Source organism: Anomaloglossus baeobatrachus, chromosome 1, assembly GCF_048569485.1.
Source record: "Anomaloglossus baeobatrachus isolate aAnoBae1 chromosome 1, aAnoBae1.hap1, whole genome shotgun sequence".
Lineage (NCBI taxonomy): Eukaryota > Metazoa > Chordata > Amphibia > Anura > Aromobatidae > Anomaloglossus > Anomaloglossus baeobatrachus.
The window spans coordinates 124,734,404-124,748,947 of NC_134353.1; the positions used below are offsets into that span (position 1 = coordinate 124,734,404).

Below are 14,544 nucleotides of genomic sequence, written 5' to 3' on the forward strand. Positions count from 1 at the left end.
CGGTGGCTCGAGGGTCTGCGGACCCGGGGGTCTCGCGGACACGCCGAATAAATGGGGGGGGACGTAGATGTACGGGCTAGGCCATAGTAAATTCGTGACGCCACCCATGGTGTGTGGTGAGGTGGGACACCACCGCTGCTGTTATGGGGGCACCCGGGGGAGATGTTGTGCAGGAAGTTGTTAACCCCTCCGTGGGTAGGGATGCTGTCCCTGGGACCCGGTGGCTCGGTGCAGGGGATAGCGACCGCAGGGGGTGCTGGTGCACTCACTGTTAGTAAAACACACAAGTCTTTGGTAAACCAAGGTGGCTGGTGCCGTGGCTGGTTGTGTTCAGGTCCCCCACCCGGCTGTTGGTCTCTATCCTTTTCTTGCACTGCTTTGTGTAAGGTGGACTTTCCTAGTGTGAAACTCAGGAGTACGCTCCCGGCTGGATGCGGCCTAAGGAGCCGTGCCCGCAGATGCTGGCCCGTGGGATCTATGGGCCCTGGCGGTGACCTCTTATCCCAAATCAGTGGGCTGTTGTCTTCTATGAGGGACTTTGGTTGGGACAGGACTAGTCCTGGCTTCAATCGGTTAATTAACCAGTTCCACTTGTTTCTGGTCCTGGCTTCAGGGTCTGATTACCCCCTTTGTGCTATGGTTTCCGGGTCGGTTCCCCATGTCGGTCCGGCGGGCTACAACCCTGTCCCAGTCCACCTCGGTTCCACCGAGCTGTCTTCCCGTCTCCTGCTGACGGAGACCACCGTCTGCCTCCTAGCCAGTGGCATCAGGGCTCCTACCCTGGTACCGTTCAACTTGAACTTTCCTGCTGGAGCTAAACTGAGCTCCAGCCCACACTCCTCTCCAAACTGAAGTTCAGACTTCATTAAGCTTAACTGCTTGTTTTCCCGCCCTGGGCTGTCTAGACCCCTGGGTGGGCGTGTTCTAACCGCCTGGTCACGCCCACTGGTGTGTCTATCTTTCCCTAAGGGGGGGTAACTAGGGTTTCTGGTTGGCTGTGTGTTTTCTAGTGAGGGAATGGTTTAGTGCGGGGGCCTAACTGTGACTACCTGATTTTGCCAGGTCATCACACAGTGACCGTGCAATCTCTCACCGACTCTAGTTAGAAGTGACGAGACGACAAGAGAACATACTGTAAGGAGAGAACCGGGAGAGCAGAGACTAGCCCCTGATAGTGACATCACTCCCATGAGACACCAGAGCGGACACTTAGCCTGACTCTGACACACATCATCAGAGTCAAGGCACAACGCACACACACTGCAGGCAGCCGCTGCCGGCCCTCCAGCTCACAGACTCCATAGCAAGGGCGTGGCCTGCCTCCATTGGTGGTACACCACTTCTAAGAGATAATATGCCATACTGGCACATGACCACAAGAGCCAATCACTGGTCATAGCTGTAGCTGTTGGATGGCTTTAAGACTCATATCTTAGTACAGCACATCAGCAATAGAAAAACAGAATGACAGGGAACTACTGGACAAGCATTTTTATAGTGGAGGGATTTTTTTTATGTTTGTTTTCCTATTGGGAAAATTTTAGCTTTTTCAAAGTCTGGATCACCCCTTTAAAGAAGACCTGATATTGTGTCAAACATAGCCAGGTTTTGCTATTATATTCCAGCTGCTCCATTAAAGAGGTTGTCCACTACTTTTACAATGATAGCCTGTCCTTAGGAATGTCATGAATGTCTGATTGGCAGAGATCTGACACCCGGCACCCCCTCCAATCAGCTGTTCTAGGTACTGGCAGTGGCAGTAGATGGCCGGAAATGCTCAGTTCTGTCTACTGATATCGGCCAGGTACAGCACATCCGCTTCTAATTCAAATCCGTAGAAGGCAGATATGCAGTACCCCACTGCTATCAGTAGATGGGGCAGCACCAGAACTGAGCATTTCCAGCCACCTGATGCCGCAACCAAGAACAGCTGATTGGTCAGAGTCCAATACCTGGCACCCCCTCCAATCAGACATTGAAGGCGTAGCCTAAGGTGCACTTTGCACAGTATGACATCGCAGGTGCGATGTCGGTGGGGTCAAATTGAAAGTGACGTACATCCGGCGTCGCTCTCGATATCGTACTGTGCAAAAGCGTCGAAATCGTATCATCGGTGCAGCGTCGGTCATTTCCATAATTTGGGAAGGACCGATGTTACGATGTTGTTCCTCGTTCCTGCGGCAGCACATATTGCTGTCTGTGAAGCCGCAGGAGCGAGGAACATCTCCTACCTGCGTCCTGCGGCTCACGCCAGCTATGCGGAAGGAAGGAGGTGGGCGGGATGTTTACGTCCCACTCATCTCCGCCCCTCCGCTTCTATTGGCCGCCTGCCGTGTGACGTCGCTATGATGCCGCACAACCCGCCGCCTTAATAAAGAGGCGGGTCGCCGGCCAGAGCGACGACGCAGGGCAGGTGAGTGTATGTGAAGCTGCCGTAGCGATAATGTTCGCAGCTGCGACGGGGGCGGGGACTATTGTGCTCGGCATCGCAAGCATCGGCTTGCGATGTCGTAGTGTGCAAAGTGCCCCTAAGGATAGCCATGTTAAAGTAGTGGACAACCTCTTTATTTATTTATTTTTTTAAATCTGCCATACTGTTCCAAAATTGTTATTGTTAGTGCTAAAGTATTCTGGGGGGGGGGGGGGGCGTCTCACATGGTCCTCTGGGGGCGATACTTTAGGATGTTCTTGTCACACTGTACTAAGGGAGATGCTGAAGCTGCAAATAGTATAGCTTCAGAGTGCAGTTAGCAGGCAAACCACTAGAGGGTAGTAGAATAGCCAGTAAACCAGGTCAGCAGCAGGAGCTCTCATCAATAGCACAGTGATAATCAAATCGTGGTCAGGTGATAGCCGAGTGTCGGAAGCCAGGAAGTCACGTATGCAACAGAGGCGAGAGGCGACGCTGAAATTAGGAAAATGTATACAGGTCAGATTCCAGGAAGTCCAAGTACAAACAAGGGAGGAGGACAAACAGGTCGGGACCGGGATAAGACAGACAGAGAAGGGTACACAGTAGACAATAGCGAGTAGTCAGGGACAGACGGATGAATGGAGGAGGGCACGTGTCAGAACAAGGTAGCAGGGAAGCAGGACAGATCAGGTAACTCACGAGAGCAAGTAATACATGCTGCAGAGCATAAACTATCACTGGCAGTGAACTGGAGGGGCAGCAACAGGATATAGTGCCCCAGAAACCAGAGTGAGGCAGGGAGGAGTTAACCCTTGACATTACCAGGCCGGAGCTGGGTGAAATAATCAAACCACAGCGGCCAATACAGACCTGGATCGTGACAGTTCTGCATTAATAATATGTGAGCAATTTTCCCTTGGTAAAGACCATACAAATTTGCACTAATTAAATGGCTAATGTCTCTGGGACTGTATAGTGGATTATGCTTGTACTTCTAGACACACCAGGGAGGTTGCAGCTCTGGAATATAATAATGGGTATGGGTCACTTCGCTTTTAATTCTTCTTAAATCTTTACCCATTTAGGTGTATCTTTTCTCCTCGACTTGTGTTTTACAACCCTATTGACTATTTGCACCAAAAGTTTGGTGGTTCTGTGATCACGGCCCAATATCTTAGCAATTTGAAGAGTTTTGCACCCCTCTGTAAGGGGTACTTTGCACGTTACGACATCGCTAGCATCGGCTAGCGATGCCGAGCGCGATAGTTCCCGCCCCCGTCGCACATTCGATATCTTGTGATAGCTGCCGTAGTGAACATTATCGCTACGGCAGCTTCACACGCACTTACCTTCCCTGCGACGTCGCTCTGTCTTCCTAAGGGGGCGGGTCGTGCGGCCTCACAGCGACGTCACACGGCAGGCGGCCAATAGAAGCGGAGGGGCAGAGATGAACGGGACGTAAACATCCCGCCCACCTCCTTCCTTCCGCATAGCCGGTGGAGGCAGGTAAGGAGATGTTCCTCGCTTCTGCGGCTTCACACACAGCGATGTGTGCTGCCGAAGGAACGAGGAACAACATCGTATCTCCTATTGGTGCGACATTATGAAAATGACCGACGCTACACAGATCACCGATTTTCAACGCTTTTGCGATTGTTTATCGGCGCATCTAGGCTTTACACGTTGCGACGTCGTTACCGGCACCGGATGTGCGTCACTTTCGATTTGACCCCGACGATATTGCAGTAGCGATGTCGCAGCATGCAAAGTACCCCTAAGACTTGTGACAACTTTTGTCTTTTGAGAGTGAGTTGAATCTCTTTTTTTTAGCCCATTTTGCTGAGGAGAACAAGCTGCCTCATAATTCTGCACCTCTTGATAAAGGGTTTTATATCCTTATGCCGCACCCTCCTCATCATAAAAATACACCTGGTGATTAGTGTTGAGCGTACCCGGATCCGCACAATCCGGATCCGCATGGTTCGAGTGCCCGATCCGAGTCCGACCAGTACCCGGGATTCGTACTTCGGTGGCAACCCGATCCGGATCCGCCGGACCCGGATTATGACCAATCCGCTCAACTCTACTAGTGATCAGTTGATGCAATCAGCATTCAAGGTTATACAGCCTGGAGAAGGAAAATCTGCATAAAGTGATGATACAGTCAAAATACTCATTGCCTAATTCTTCACACAGTAGATAGGAGGGAAACGTGCAACAAGGAGTCAGTGGAATGTATACGAGTCTCCATTTCTTACCCTGGTGACAGTAGTTCATGGAACGCAGATCCGTTGTGCATCTTCCACTCCGGCTTCAGATGCAGCAATAGATTATGCTCTGAATGTTGAGAGTTGATGATAGGTGTAACCAACGTCATAGAGGGGCCTCTAGAAGGAATAGAATAGTAATCAATTTACACGAGGAAGTGTACTGCCATAACTGGCTGATTATTAAGAAATGTATGGATGAGTTTTCAAGATCTCTGCTTGCCGTCAATTAGTAGCACTATTCATTGTCTACTTTACACTTGATAAATATCTGAGCTTAAAAGCAATCTGCCAGCTGTTTTTTGCTACCTCATTTGAGAGCAGCATAATGTAGGCAAACAGACCCTGAATCTCACTATGTATCACTTAGATTACTGACTGCTGCTGTTCTAACACAATCAGAATTTTTAGAAATAGCAATGCAGCAGAGCTCAAAGAGCTGCCCCTGCCCACACCCTGCTCTCTATGTACAATTCTATAGACAATGAGTTGCTAATGACAATAGGTGGTGTGCTGGACTAGCTAACCTAGTCTGGGAATGATTATCTTCTGAAACTAAAACACACATTAAAGGTAAACAACAGCACAGTGTGAAAAGAGACAAATTGCTGAAATCTCTGTGCTAACGCCTGCAGAATGTGAGTTCAGATTACACAGCAAAAACTTGCTGACAGATTCCCTTTAACAATGATCACACTATTGCTTTTTATCTTTGGTTTATAAAAGCTGAATCTGGTTACAGCCCAGCACATCTTTATCCATTATACGGCCTACTCAAATGTTCATCTTCGAGATGTGCAAAATTAAGGCTCCATATTGAAAACAATTAATACTTGATAGGCAAATGACTTTTCATTCTACATAAAATTAACATTAACCTTAAGTTTGTAACACATATCATGAATCCTAGGTAGGGCACAGATTGAATGTGAATCTGTCGTCATGTTTTTGCTACCACCTCTGAGATCAGTAAGACGTAGGAGCAGAGACCCTAATTCCAGTGATTTATTACTTACTGGGCTGTTTGCTGTAGTTTTGATAAAATCACTGTTTTATCAGCTGCAGATCTATTAGTTCTCTGAATGACAAGCTCAGTATAACCCCGCCCACACCACTGATTGGCCACTTTCTGCCCATGTACAGTGTACACAGAAAGCTGCCAATTAGTGGTGGGGTCAGGGTTATACAGAGCTCATGAATATGAAGGACTACCTAGCAGCAGGTTTACTAGTCATCTAGTGATAATCTCCTGCTGATAAAACAGTGATTTTATCAAAATAACAGCAAGCAGCTCAGTAAGTACATCGCTGGAATCAGAGTCTCTGTCTCTACATTATGCTGCTCTCAGATTATGTGACAGAAACCTTCTTAAAGATTCCCTTTAATATTTTACTACTGTCGGTAAACCTTTAACACAAATTCCAGAGCCATTATTAGCTAATTTAATGTAGCGTACAGCCTTCTTAGTTATGCGTGGCTAGGGAACCTAACATGAGCTTTCATAAGTTTGTACCATTTGTGCAAGTATCTCAATAACATAATGAATCTTCACATGTAATTCCTTGTTAGTTAAGGATATCACAACTTGGATGACACTATAGTACCTCGAAGCGAAAAATCTTGGCACTAATTACGGATATGGCTGCCATATGAGGATGCTTCAAGTGCAACTGGCAGAGCAGACGTGTTTCCAGTGCCCAGATTTCCCTCTGCATTGGATTCTGTATTATTTATAATCCCTACCAGGCTTATTAACGATTATCACACTCGGCATTTGCCAGTATCTGCATTGGTGGATGCTCAGAACTGTTTAACAAGAAAGAATGATTAGTAACCGGATGCCGTATCTACTGAGCAGAAGCCTCCCCTTTGGGTTCTTCTCTTTACCACAATGCACCTGAATTTTGTCTCTAAATATCAACAAAAATGGTAGTAATGATAGAAATAAAGGTTTTAGAGATTTTGTGCTGGGGCCCACAAGATTTAAAGGGAATCTGTCAGCAGGTTTTCGATATTTAACCCGAGAACAGTTTGATATAGGGGCTGAGAGCCTGATTCCAGTGATGTGTCACTTATTTTGCTGCTTGGTGTTGTTTCAATAAAATCAGTATTTTATCAGCAGGAGATTATCTTATCATTGGAGGACTAGTTGTCTCCTGCTATGTAGTCCTCCACCCCACCCCCACCACAGATTAGCATCTTCCAATGTACAGTGTACACAGAAAGTTGCCAATCAGTGGTGTGGGGAGGGTATGCAGAGCCCAGTATTCAGAGAACTGCCAGATTTGCAGCACAGAACACAATGATGTTGATCAGCTTCTATGAGGAGGTAAGTTCCAGACTGGACCAGGAAAATGGAGTGGACGTTATCTAGATGGATTTTTCAAAGGCATTTGATACAGTGCCACACAAAAGGTTGACACATAAAATGAGATTAATGGGAATTACCCATTCACCCCTGGCTGATTTTCCGGTTTCTGGTTTTTTTTTTGTTCCCCTTCTTCCGAGAGCAGTAACATTTTTTATATTTCAGTCAATATTGCCATATGAGGGCTTGTTTTATTGCGGAACAAGTTGTACTTTTAAATGAAACCATAAGTTTTACCATATAGTCACCGGGAAAATGGCAAAAAAATTCCAAATGTGGAAAAACAAAAGTGCGATGGCATGATTGTTTTTTTTAGATATTTTATTCACTGTGTTCACTATATGGTAGAACTGATGTGCTGGTGTGATGCCTCAGGTCGGTGCGAGTTTGTAGACACCAAACATGTATAGGTTTACTTTTATCTAAGGGGTTAAAAAAAATAATCTGAAGTTTGTCCATAAAAAAGTGGCGCGCACGTAGCGTTTTCATTTTTTGGGATCTATGGCTTAGTGATTGCTTATTTTTTGTGGCTCGAGCTGACTTTTTTAATGGTACCATTTTTGCACAGATGCTATGTATTGATCACCTGTTATTGCATTTTGCACAAAATTTGCGGAGACCAAAAAATTTAACTTTGGCGTTTGGAATTAATTGATTTTATATTTTGATAGATTGGGAATTTTTGAATGCGGCGATACCAAATGTGTGTATATATTTTTTATTTTTTTTTAACCCTTTAGTTTTCAATGGGGAGGAAGAGGAGTGATTTGAACTATTAGTTTTTTAAATTTTTTAAAAAAATTTAAAACATTTTTTTTTATTTTACTAGTCCCTCTAGGGGGCTATAAGGATCAGCACTCTGATCACTCATTCTGTTCTCCCGATCAGAGTAGCATTGCTCAGATCGGGAGAAATGATCATCTCTTGTAACCTGCAGTACTCGGCTGCTTGTTACAGGACCTGAGTCATATGAGCTACAGGAGTCATCACATGCACATGCTACCATGACAACCCTCGGATCTACGTGATCACGTCACGTTACTTCCAGTGGAAGCCAGTGAATATGCCACAACCGCGATCGCCATTAAAATGGTGCTGTCACATTTTGAAAGCGCTATTTAAGGGGTTAAGAGGTATGGCTGGATAGCGATTCTACTTGTGCCCGCAAGGCATACATGTCAACTGTAAAAATCAGCTGACATGTGAGCGGATCCCCGCTGGCAGCCTACAGCAGCCGGTGCGGGATAACACTATGACCACAGGGATGTAATATTACTGCTTGCGGTCATTAGGGGGTTAATATTGGGAAAATATGTGTAAATCGGTTACAAACTGGCTCAGTGATAGGAAAACAGAGTGGTTATTAATGGAAAACACTTAGACTGGGTCACAGTTAACAGTGGGATAAGTATTGGGATCAGTATTGGGCCTTCTTCTTTTTAACATTTATTAATGACATGGTAGAGAGCATTGAGAGTAGAATTTCAATACTTGCAGATGATACTAACCTATACAATGTAATTAATACAGAGGAGGATAATTTAAAATTGCAGAGAGATTTGTGTAGGGTGGAGGTTTGGGCTGAGAAATGGCAATTGAAGTTTAATGTGGATAAATGTAAGGTCATGTAATTGGGCAGAGGAAATAAAATGTATAACTATGTACTCAATTATAAAACACTGGGTAAAACGGTCACGGAAAAAGACTTGGGTGTATGGGTGGACGGCAAACTCAACTTTACCGACCAGTGTCGGGCAGCTGCTGCCAAGGCTAATAAAATAATGGGATGTATTAAAAAAGGCATATATGCTCATGAGAAGAAATAGTTTTACCCCTATATAAGTCACCACACTTAGAATACTGTGTACAGTTTTGATCTCCTGTATATAGTTAGACCATAGCTGAACTAGAGCGGGTGCAGAGAAGAGCAACCAAGGTTATTAAAGGAATGGGTGGAATGCAGTACCAAGACAGGTTGGAAAAACTAAGGCTTAGGGGCGATCTAATTACAATGTACAAATATATGAGGGGACAGTACAGTGCTCTCTCTAATGATCTTTTTACATCTAAGCTTACAACAGGGGCAAAGGGGCACTATAGTTAGAGGAAAGGATGTTTAATCATAATCACACATGTAGATTCTTTACTGTAAGAGCAGTGAAAGTATGTAACTCTTTGTCACATAATGTTGAAAGTCCTGGATTGCTTTCTTGAAAAATATAATATTACTAATTATGTGCACTAGATTCTGTGATGGGGCGTTGATCCAGGGAACTAGTCTGATTGCCTTATGTGGAGGCGGGAAGGAATTTTTTTCCCTAATGTGGTGCTTACTGTCTGTCGCATGAGGTTTTTGACTTCCTCTGGATCAACATGTTAGGTTGGATCATGGGTTGAACTTGATGGACTTAAGTCTATGTTCAACCTTAAACACTATAGGGGGCTTTACATGCAGCGATATCGCTAGTGAGATCACTGGTGAAAGCACCCGCCCCCGCCGTTTGTGCGTCACGGGCAAATCGCTGCCCGTGGCGCACAAAATCGTTAGGAGCCGTCACACATACTTACCTGCCTAGCGACGTCGCTGTGGGCAGTGAACCGCCTCCTTTCTAAGGGGGCGGTTCATGCGGCGTCAGAGCGGCGTCACTAAGCAGCCGCCCAATAGAAGCGGAGGGGCGGAGATGAGCGGCCGTAACATCCCGCCCACCTCCTTCCTTCCTCATTGCCGGCGGCTGCAGGTAAGTTGTAGTTCGTCGTTCCCGGAGTGTCACACGTAGCGATGTGTTCTGCCTCGGGAACAACGAACAACCTCTGTCCTGCAACAATCAACGATTTTTTGAAAATGAACGACGTGTCAACAATCAACGATAAGGTGAGTATTTTTGATCGTTAACGGCCGTTCGTTGGTGTCACAAGCAACGACGTCGCTAACGATGCCGGATGTGCGTCATGGAATCCGTGACCCCGGCGATATATCGTTAGATACGTTGTTGCGTGTAACAGGGCCTTATGAAACTAGGTGGGCTAATGTTAGAGTTTATTATGAGTTTCTAAAAGGGGAATATTTAATTAGATGGCTGTAGTACTTAATTTCTTTGAGATATAAGTTACACATTTCAATGAAGCAGATTGATTTTAAAGATGAAAAATCATTAATTTCCTTCATGACCCATAGGATTTATTACTACAAACTACTGACCTTACCCTAAACCCATTTGCCTGCAGACCCATTGAGATAACTCTTCTTCCCATTCATCAGCACAAACTTGATAGTCAGATGCGGCTCTGTGAATTACCAGGGATGTCAATGAGCTCATATTTCTGGAGACAGAAACTGAAAAATTAAATATTGATTAAAAATATGAACATTCAATTACTTATACAAAAAAACTAAAATCTTTAGCGCATAGCTGTTATTTCACACTAAACTGAGTAAAAGTATCATTTTGCGGCCCTCATTCCAAAACAAATTAAAATCAATCGTTAATACCAGTTTAGTATGTCCTGATAGTCATTCTTTGTAACTTACCATCCACTCCTTTTCAGGGAGTGGTTGATTTTCATCAGTATTCTGACAGCATTAAAGGTACTGGAACTCCCAATCAGTTAAAGCTATATGTGAAATTGTGCATTGAAATTTCCATTATTCAATGGTTTGACTGCCCTGAACTGAAAGTCTTCATGTCTTTTATGCCTCTATGCAGTTTGACAGAAAAGAGCGCAGGAGCAGAAAAATGAAAAGCCGCCCAGACTTCCTGTTTTATGTCTGTGTCTTTATTGCTAGAGACAGTTTACACATACTGTGTTTACCCCAAAAATAAGGCCTACTCCAAAAATATGCCTTAGCTGGAATTTTCAGCCTTTTTGGTGTATGCTTAAAGTATAAGCCCTACTAAAAATAAGCCCTAGTTGCAGTTCAATAACGACGTGTCCGGACAGCTAAAAATGTTAAAAGATATTATAGGACACTTCATTATAGAAAGAAGACAACCCCAAAGAAAGCAGACACCCTCCTCAAAAAAAAAATCTCACTCACTAGACCCCAAACAACTACAGCTGGCAAGGGCCGATGGTGGATGGGCTCTCCCACAGAGATCTGAATCGCTGTCAGATCCCTCATCGTTCCGCTCACAAACACACATCGAGTCCAGGATGTGCGCTCTCACACACACATAGACACACAAATCTAGTCCAGTATCTTTCCGCTCAAACACACACACACTCGCTCACACACAGATTGGGTCCCAGTATACCTCCAATCACACACATCGAGTCACAGTATCCCTACGCGCTTTCTCACACACACACATCGGGTCCACAGTATCCCTCCACTCTTTCTCACACACACACACACACACACACACACACTCATATTGGGTCACAGTTCCCTCCGCTCTCTCACAAACACACACACATATCGGGTCACAGTATCCCTCCACCCTCTCTCTCGCACACAAACACACACAAACATCGGGTCACAATATCCCTAATCTCTCTCTCTCTCATGCTCTCTCTCACACACACACACACACACACACACACACATCGGGTCACAGTATCCCTCCGCCCTCTCTCTCGCACACAAACACACACAAACATCGGGTCACAATATCCCTAATCTCTCTCTCTCTCATGCTCTCTCTCACACACACACACACACACACACACACACACACACACATCGGGTCACAGTATCCCTACGCTCTCTCTCACACACACATTTGGGTCACAGTATCCCTCCACTCTTTCTCACACACACACACACACTCATATTGGGTCACAGTTCCCTCCGCTCTCTCACAAACACACACACATATCGGGTCACAGTATCCCTCCACCCTCTCTCTCTCTCTCTCTCACACACATACACACACACACACACACACATATCGGGTCACAGTATGCCTCCGCCCTCTCTCTCACACACACAAACACACACATCGGGTCACAATATACCTCCGCCCTCTCTCTCTCTCATACACACATATACACACAAACACATATTGGGTCACAGTATACTTCCGCCCTCCCTCTCTCTCACACACACAAACACACACATCGGGTTACAGTATACCTCCGCCCTCCCTCTCTCTCACACACACAAACACACACATCGGGTTACAGTATACCTCCGCCCTCCCTCTCTCTCACACACACAAACACACACATCGGGTTACAGTATACCTCTGCCCTCCCTCTCACACACACACAAACACACACACGCACAAACTTCGGGTCACAGAATCAACTCTAACTTTGTGCAAGTGATACTGCTTCCGGCCAGTAGGGAGAGCGACTGCTGCGAAACATAGGAGTACCTGACAGCGACCCAGATGTCCGGGATTCTGTAAATGTGATTTTCCTGGGGGGTGTTTGCCTTCTTTTATGAGTAAACTTAGCCATGTTTCTCCAAAAATAAGACCTACCCCATATATAAGCCCTATTGCATTTTTCAGAGCAGAAAATAATAGAAGACACTGTCTTATTTTCGGGGAAATACGGGTAGAAAATAATAGTCATATTTATATTGATAACATATTGAAAATGACTTTTAAGAAATTTAAATTGAAAATACTTCATTATAAAACTATTTTGTATCTACAATCCAAATCCTACTTACCACAATCCCACTCATCAGAACTGTCTGTGCAGCCTGATTGGCCATCACACCACATATCCCGTGAGACACACTCATGATTTGCACATTCAAGTTCATCATGTGTACAGGATGCTGCAAAAGGAACAGAAATGGGGAATATTCATACACCGAACTTGTGGAAATGGTAACATGTTCAGGTTGTGCATAAATATATCCCAAACTTACAACAATTCTTCTCCTCCAACTCGTCAGGACAATCTGGAAAACCATCACAGATCATGGAATGCTTGATGCACATCTTGTTCCCAGGACATTCCCACAGTCCTCTCTCTGTGCAGTCTGCAGAAAAGAAAGATGTAATAAAACTATCAGTATCACTTCAGTACATATTTTGTAATATATACCCCAGAGCTATTCTGTATCATAGGCCAACATCAGGACCAACAACAAACATGTCTGCACCCCTCAATTCCACCATCTTAAACTTCAAATCTCTCTCCGGGTGATCGTTGCTCCGAACTTCTATGACCTGTGTTAAGATTTAAAAGCATTTTGCGCTGGGTTGCCAACCATTTGTGAATTAATGGAGAATGCATTAAAATAATGTATTTTTGGCCAATGTCAATGGAAAAAAAAGTTAGATGTGTTTTTTTTTTTAAGAAGGGGCCCTACAGTGGGATAGATTGAGATGATGTTCTTTTCAATACAGAGAATAATGCATGATCTATAAAATGTTCATTAGTATTAGCATGTTAAACTGGCCAATCAAGGAATAGTGGCTGCTGACCTCAATAAAGCTTATTTTATATTTTATAATTTCTCATCCCCCATTGCGGAGATATTAGCTAGAAAAGTTTGTATGTTCATTTATGCTAAGATCTAGGCAGCGTTACCAAAGAAGGTGTGTAATTTTCGAGGTGTGTAATTTTTCTCCTGTAGTAAGTTGACCAATCATAAGCAGGAGGGGTCATACAGGGGAAAAAGAACACAGTCCCAGAGAAGCTTATAACAGGATTTCTCCTGGGAGACATGTAATGCATACATCCCTGATCTCCTCTGTGATCTAACTGCAGACATCTACTGTAATTACAAGACGAGACAGGGAGTATAGCAGAGACGTGTGTCATTACAAACACTTGTTTCAGGCTTCATCTCAGGGCACTGTCAGAATGGTGGGAGGTAAGTAGAGCAGGGCTGTGTATCACTAAAAACATTTCTTGCAGCTTTACGTTTACGTGTAACTTTGCTCTATTCTTACTCTCCTCACACTTACTGCTGTGAGATGAAAGCTTCCAGAGGTGTTAGTAATGAAACTCAGCTCTGCTCTACACAGTAGATGCCAACAATGAGATTAAGGGGAAGAGCAGAGCTGTGTGTCATTAGATGTCTCACAGGAGAAAGTCAGGTCCAACATTAACTAGGTGCAGGGCTTTTTCCCCTTGTATGACACCTCTTGCTTAGTATTGGTCAATATCATGCAGTCGAAAAAGTAACCATCCCAAGGAAGTATCTTTGCTAACAGCCCTCCACCCTCCACAAATATGAGAGATTAAAAAAAAAAAAACAAACACGTTTTACTCGGCTCTGCAGTTAATATTCCATGATGTGGCCAGTTGAACATTCTTACACTAGTCATTATTAACACTATGCTTACAACTGTATATTGTTTTTAGACACAGGGCTAAATGTACGGAAACCTCAGTCTGTGGGTATAATTTATAGATACGATTGATAACATTATCCATGAAAGGAGAACAATATTTTTCAGAAACTTTTCAGAATAAGCTTCAGTGTGAATGTACATGTAACATTATGTTTAGCTATAAAATTGTCATGGGTGTGTCACGGGTGACAGTCATGTGGTTTCTGGCCATAGAAGGTCACAGCGTTTGGTTGC

At 44.4% G+C, this 14,544-nt stretch overlaps 1 protein-coding gene across 1 annotated transcript in view; it reads right to left on the reverse strand.

Moving 5' to 3' along the window:
• Positions 1–14,544, reverse strand: part of CORIN (corin, serine peptidase) — a 467,012-nt gene that overhangs the window by 43,909 nt on the left and 408,559 nt on the right. The window contains exons 14-17 of the mRNA XM_075347015.1: positions 12,873–12,986; positions 12,669–12,779; positions 10,253–10,382; positions 4,672–4,800 (exon numbers count right to left, since the gene is read on the reverse strand). Coding sequence (XP_075203130.1) covers positions 4,672–4,800; positions 10,253–10,382; positions 12,669–12,779; positions 12,873–12,986 — 484 coding nt within the window. The remainder of the gene's footprint in view (positions 1–4,671; positions 4,801–10,252; positions 10,383–12,668; positions 12,780–12,872; positions 12,987–14,544) is intronic.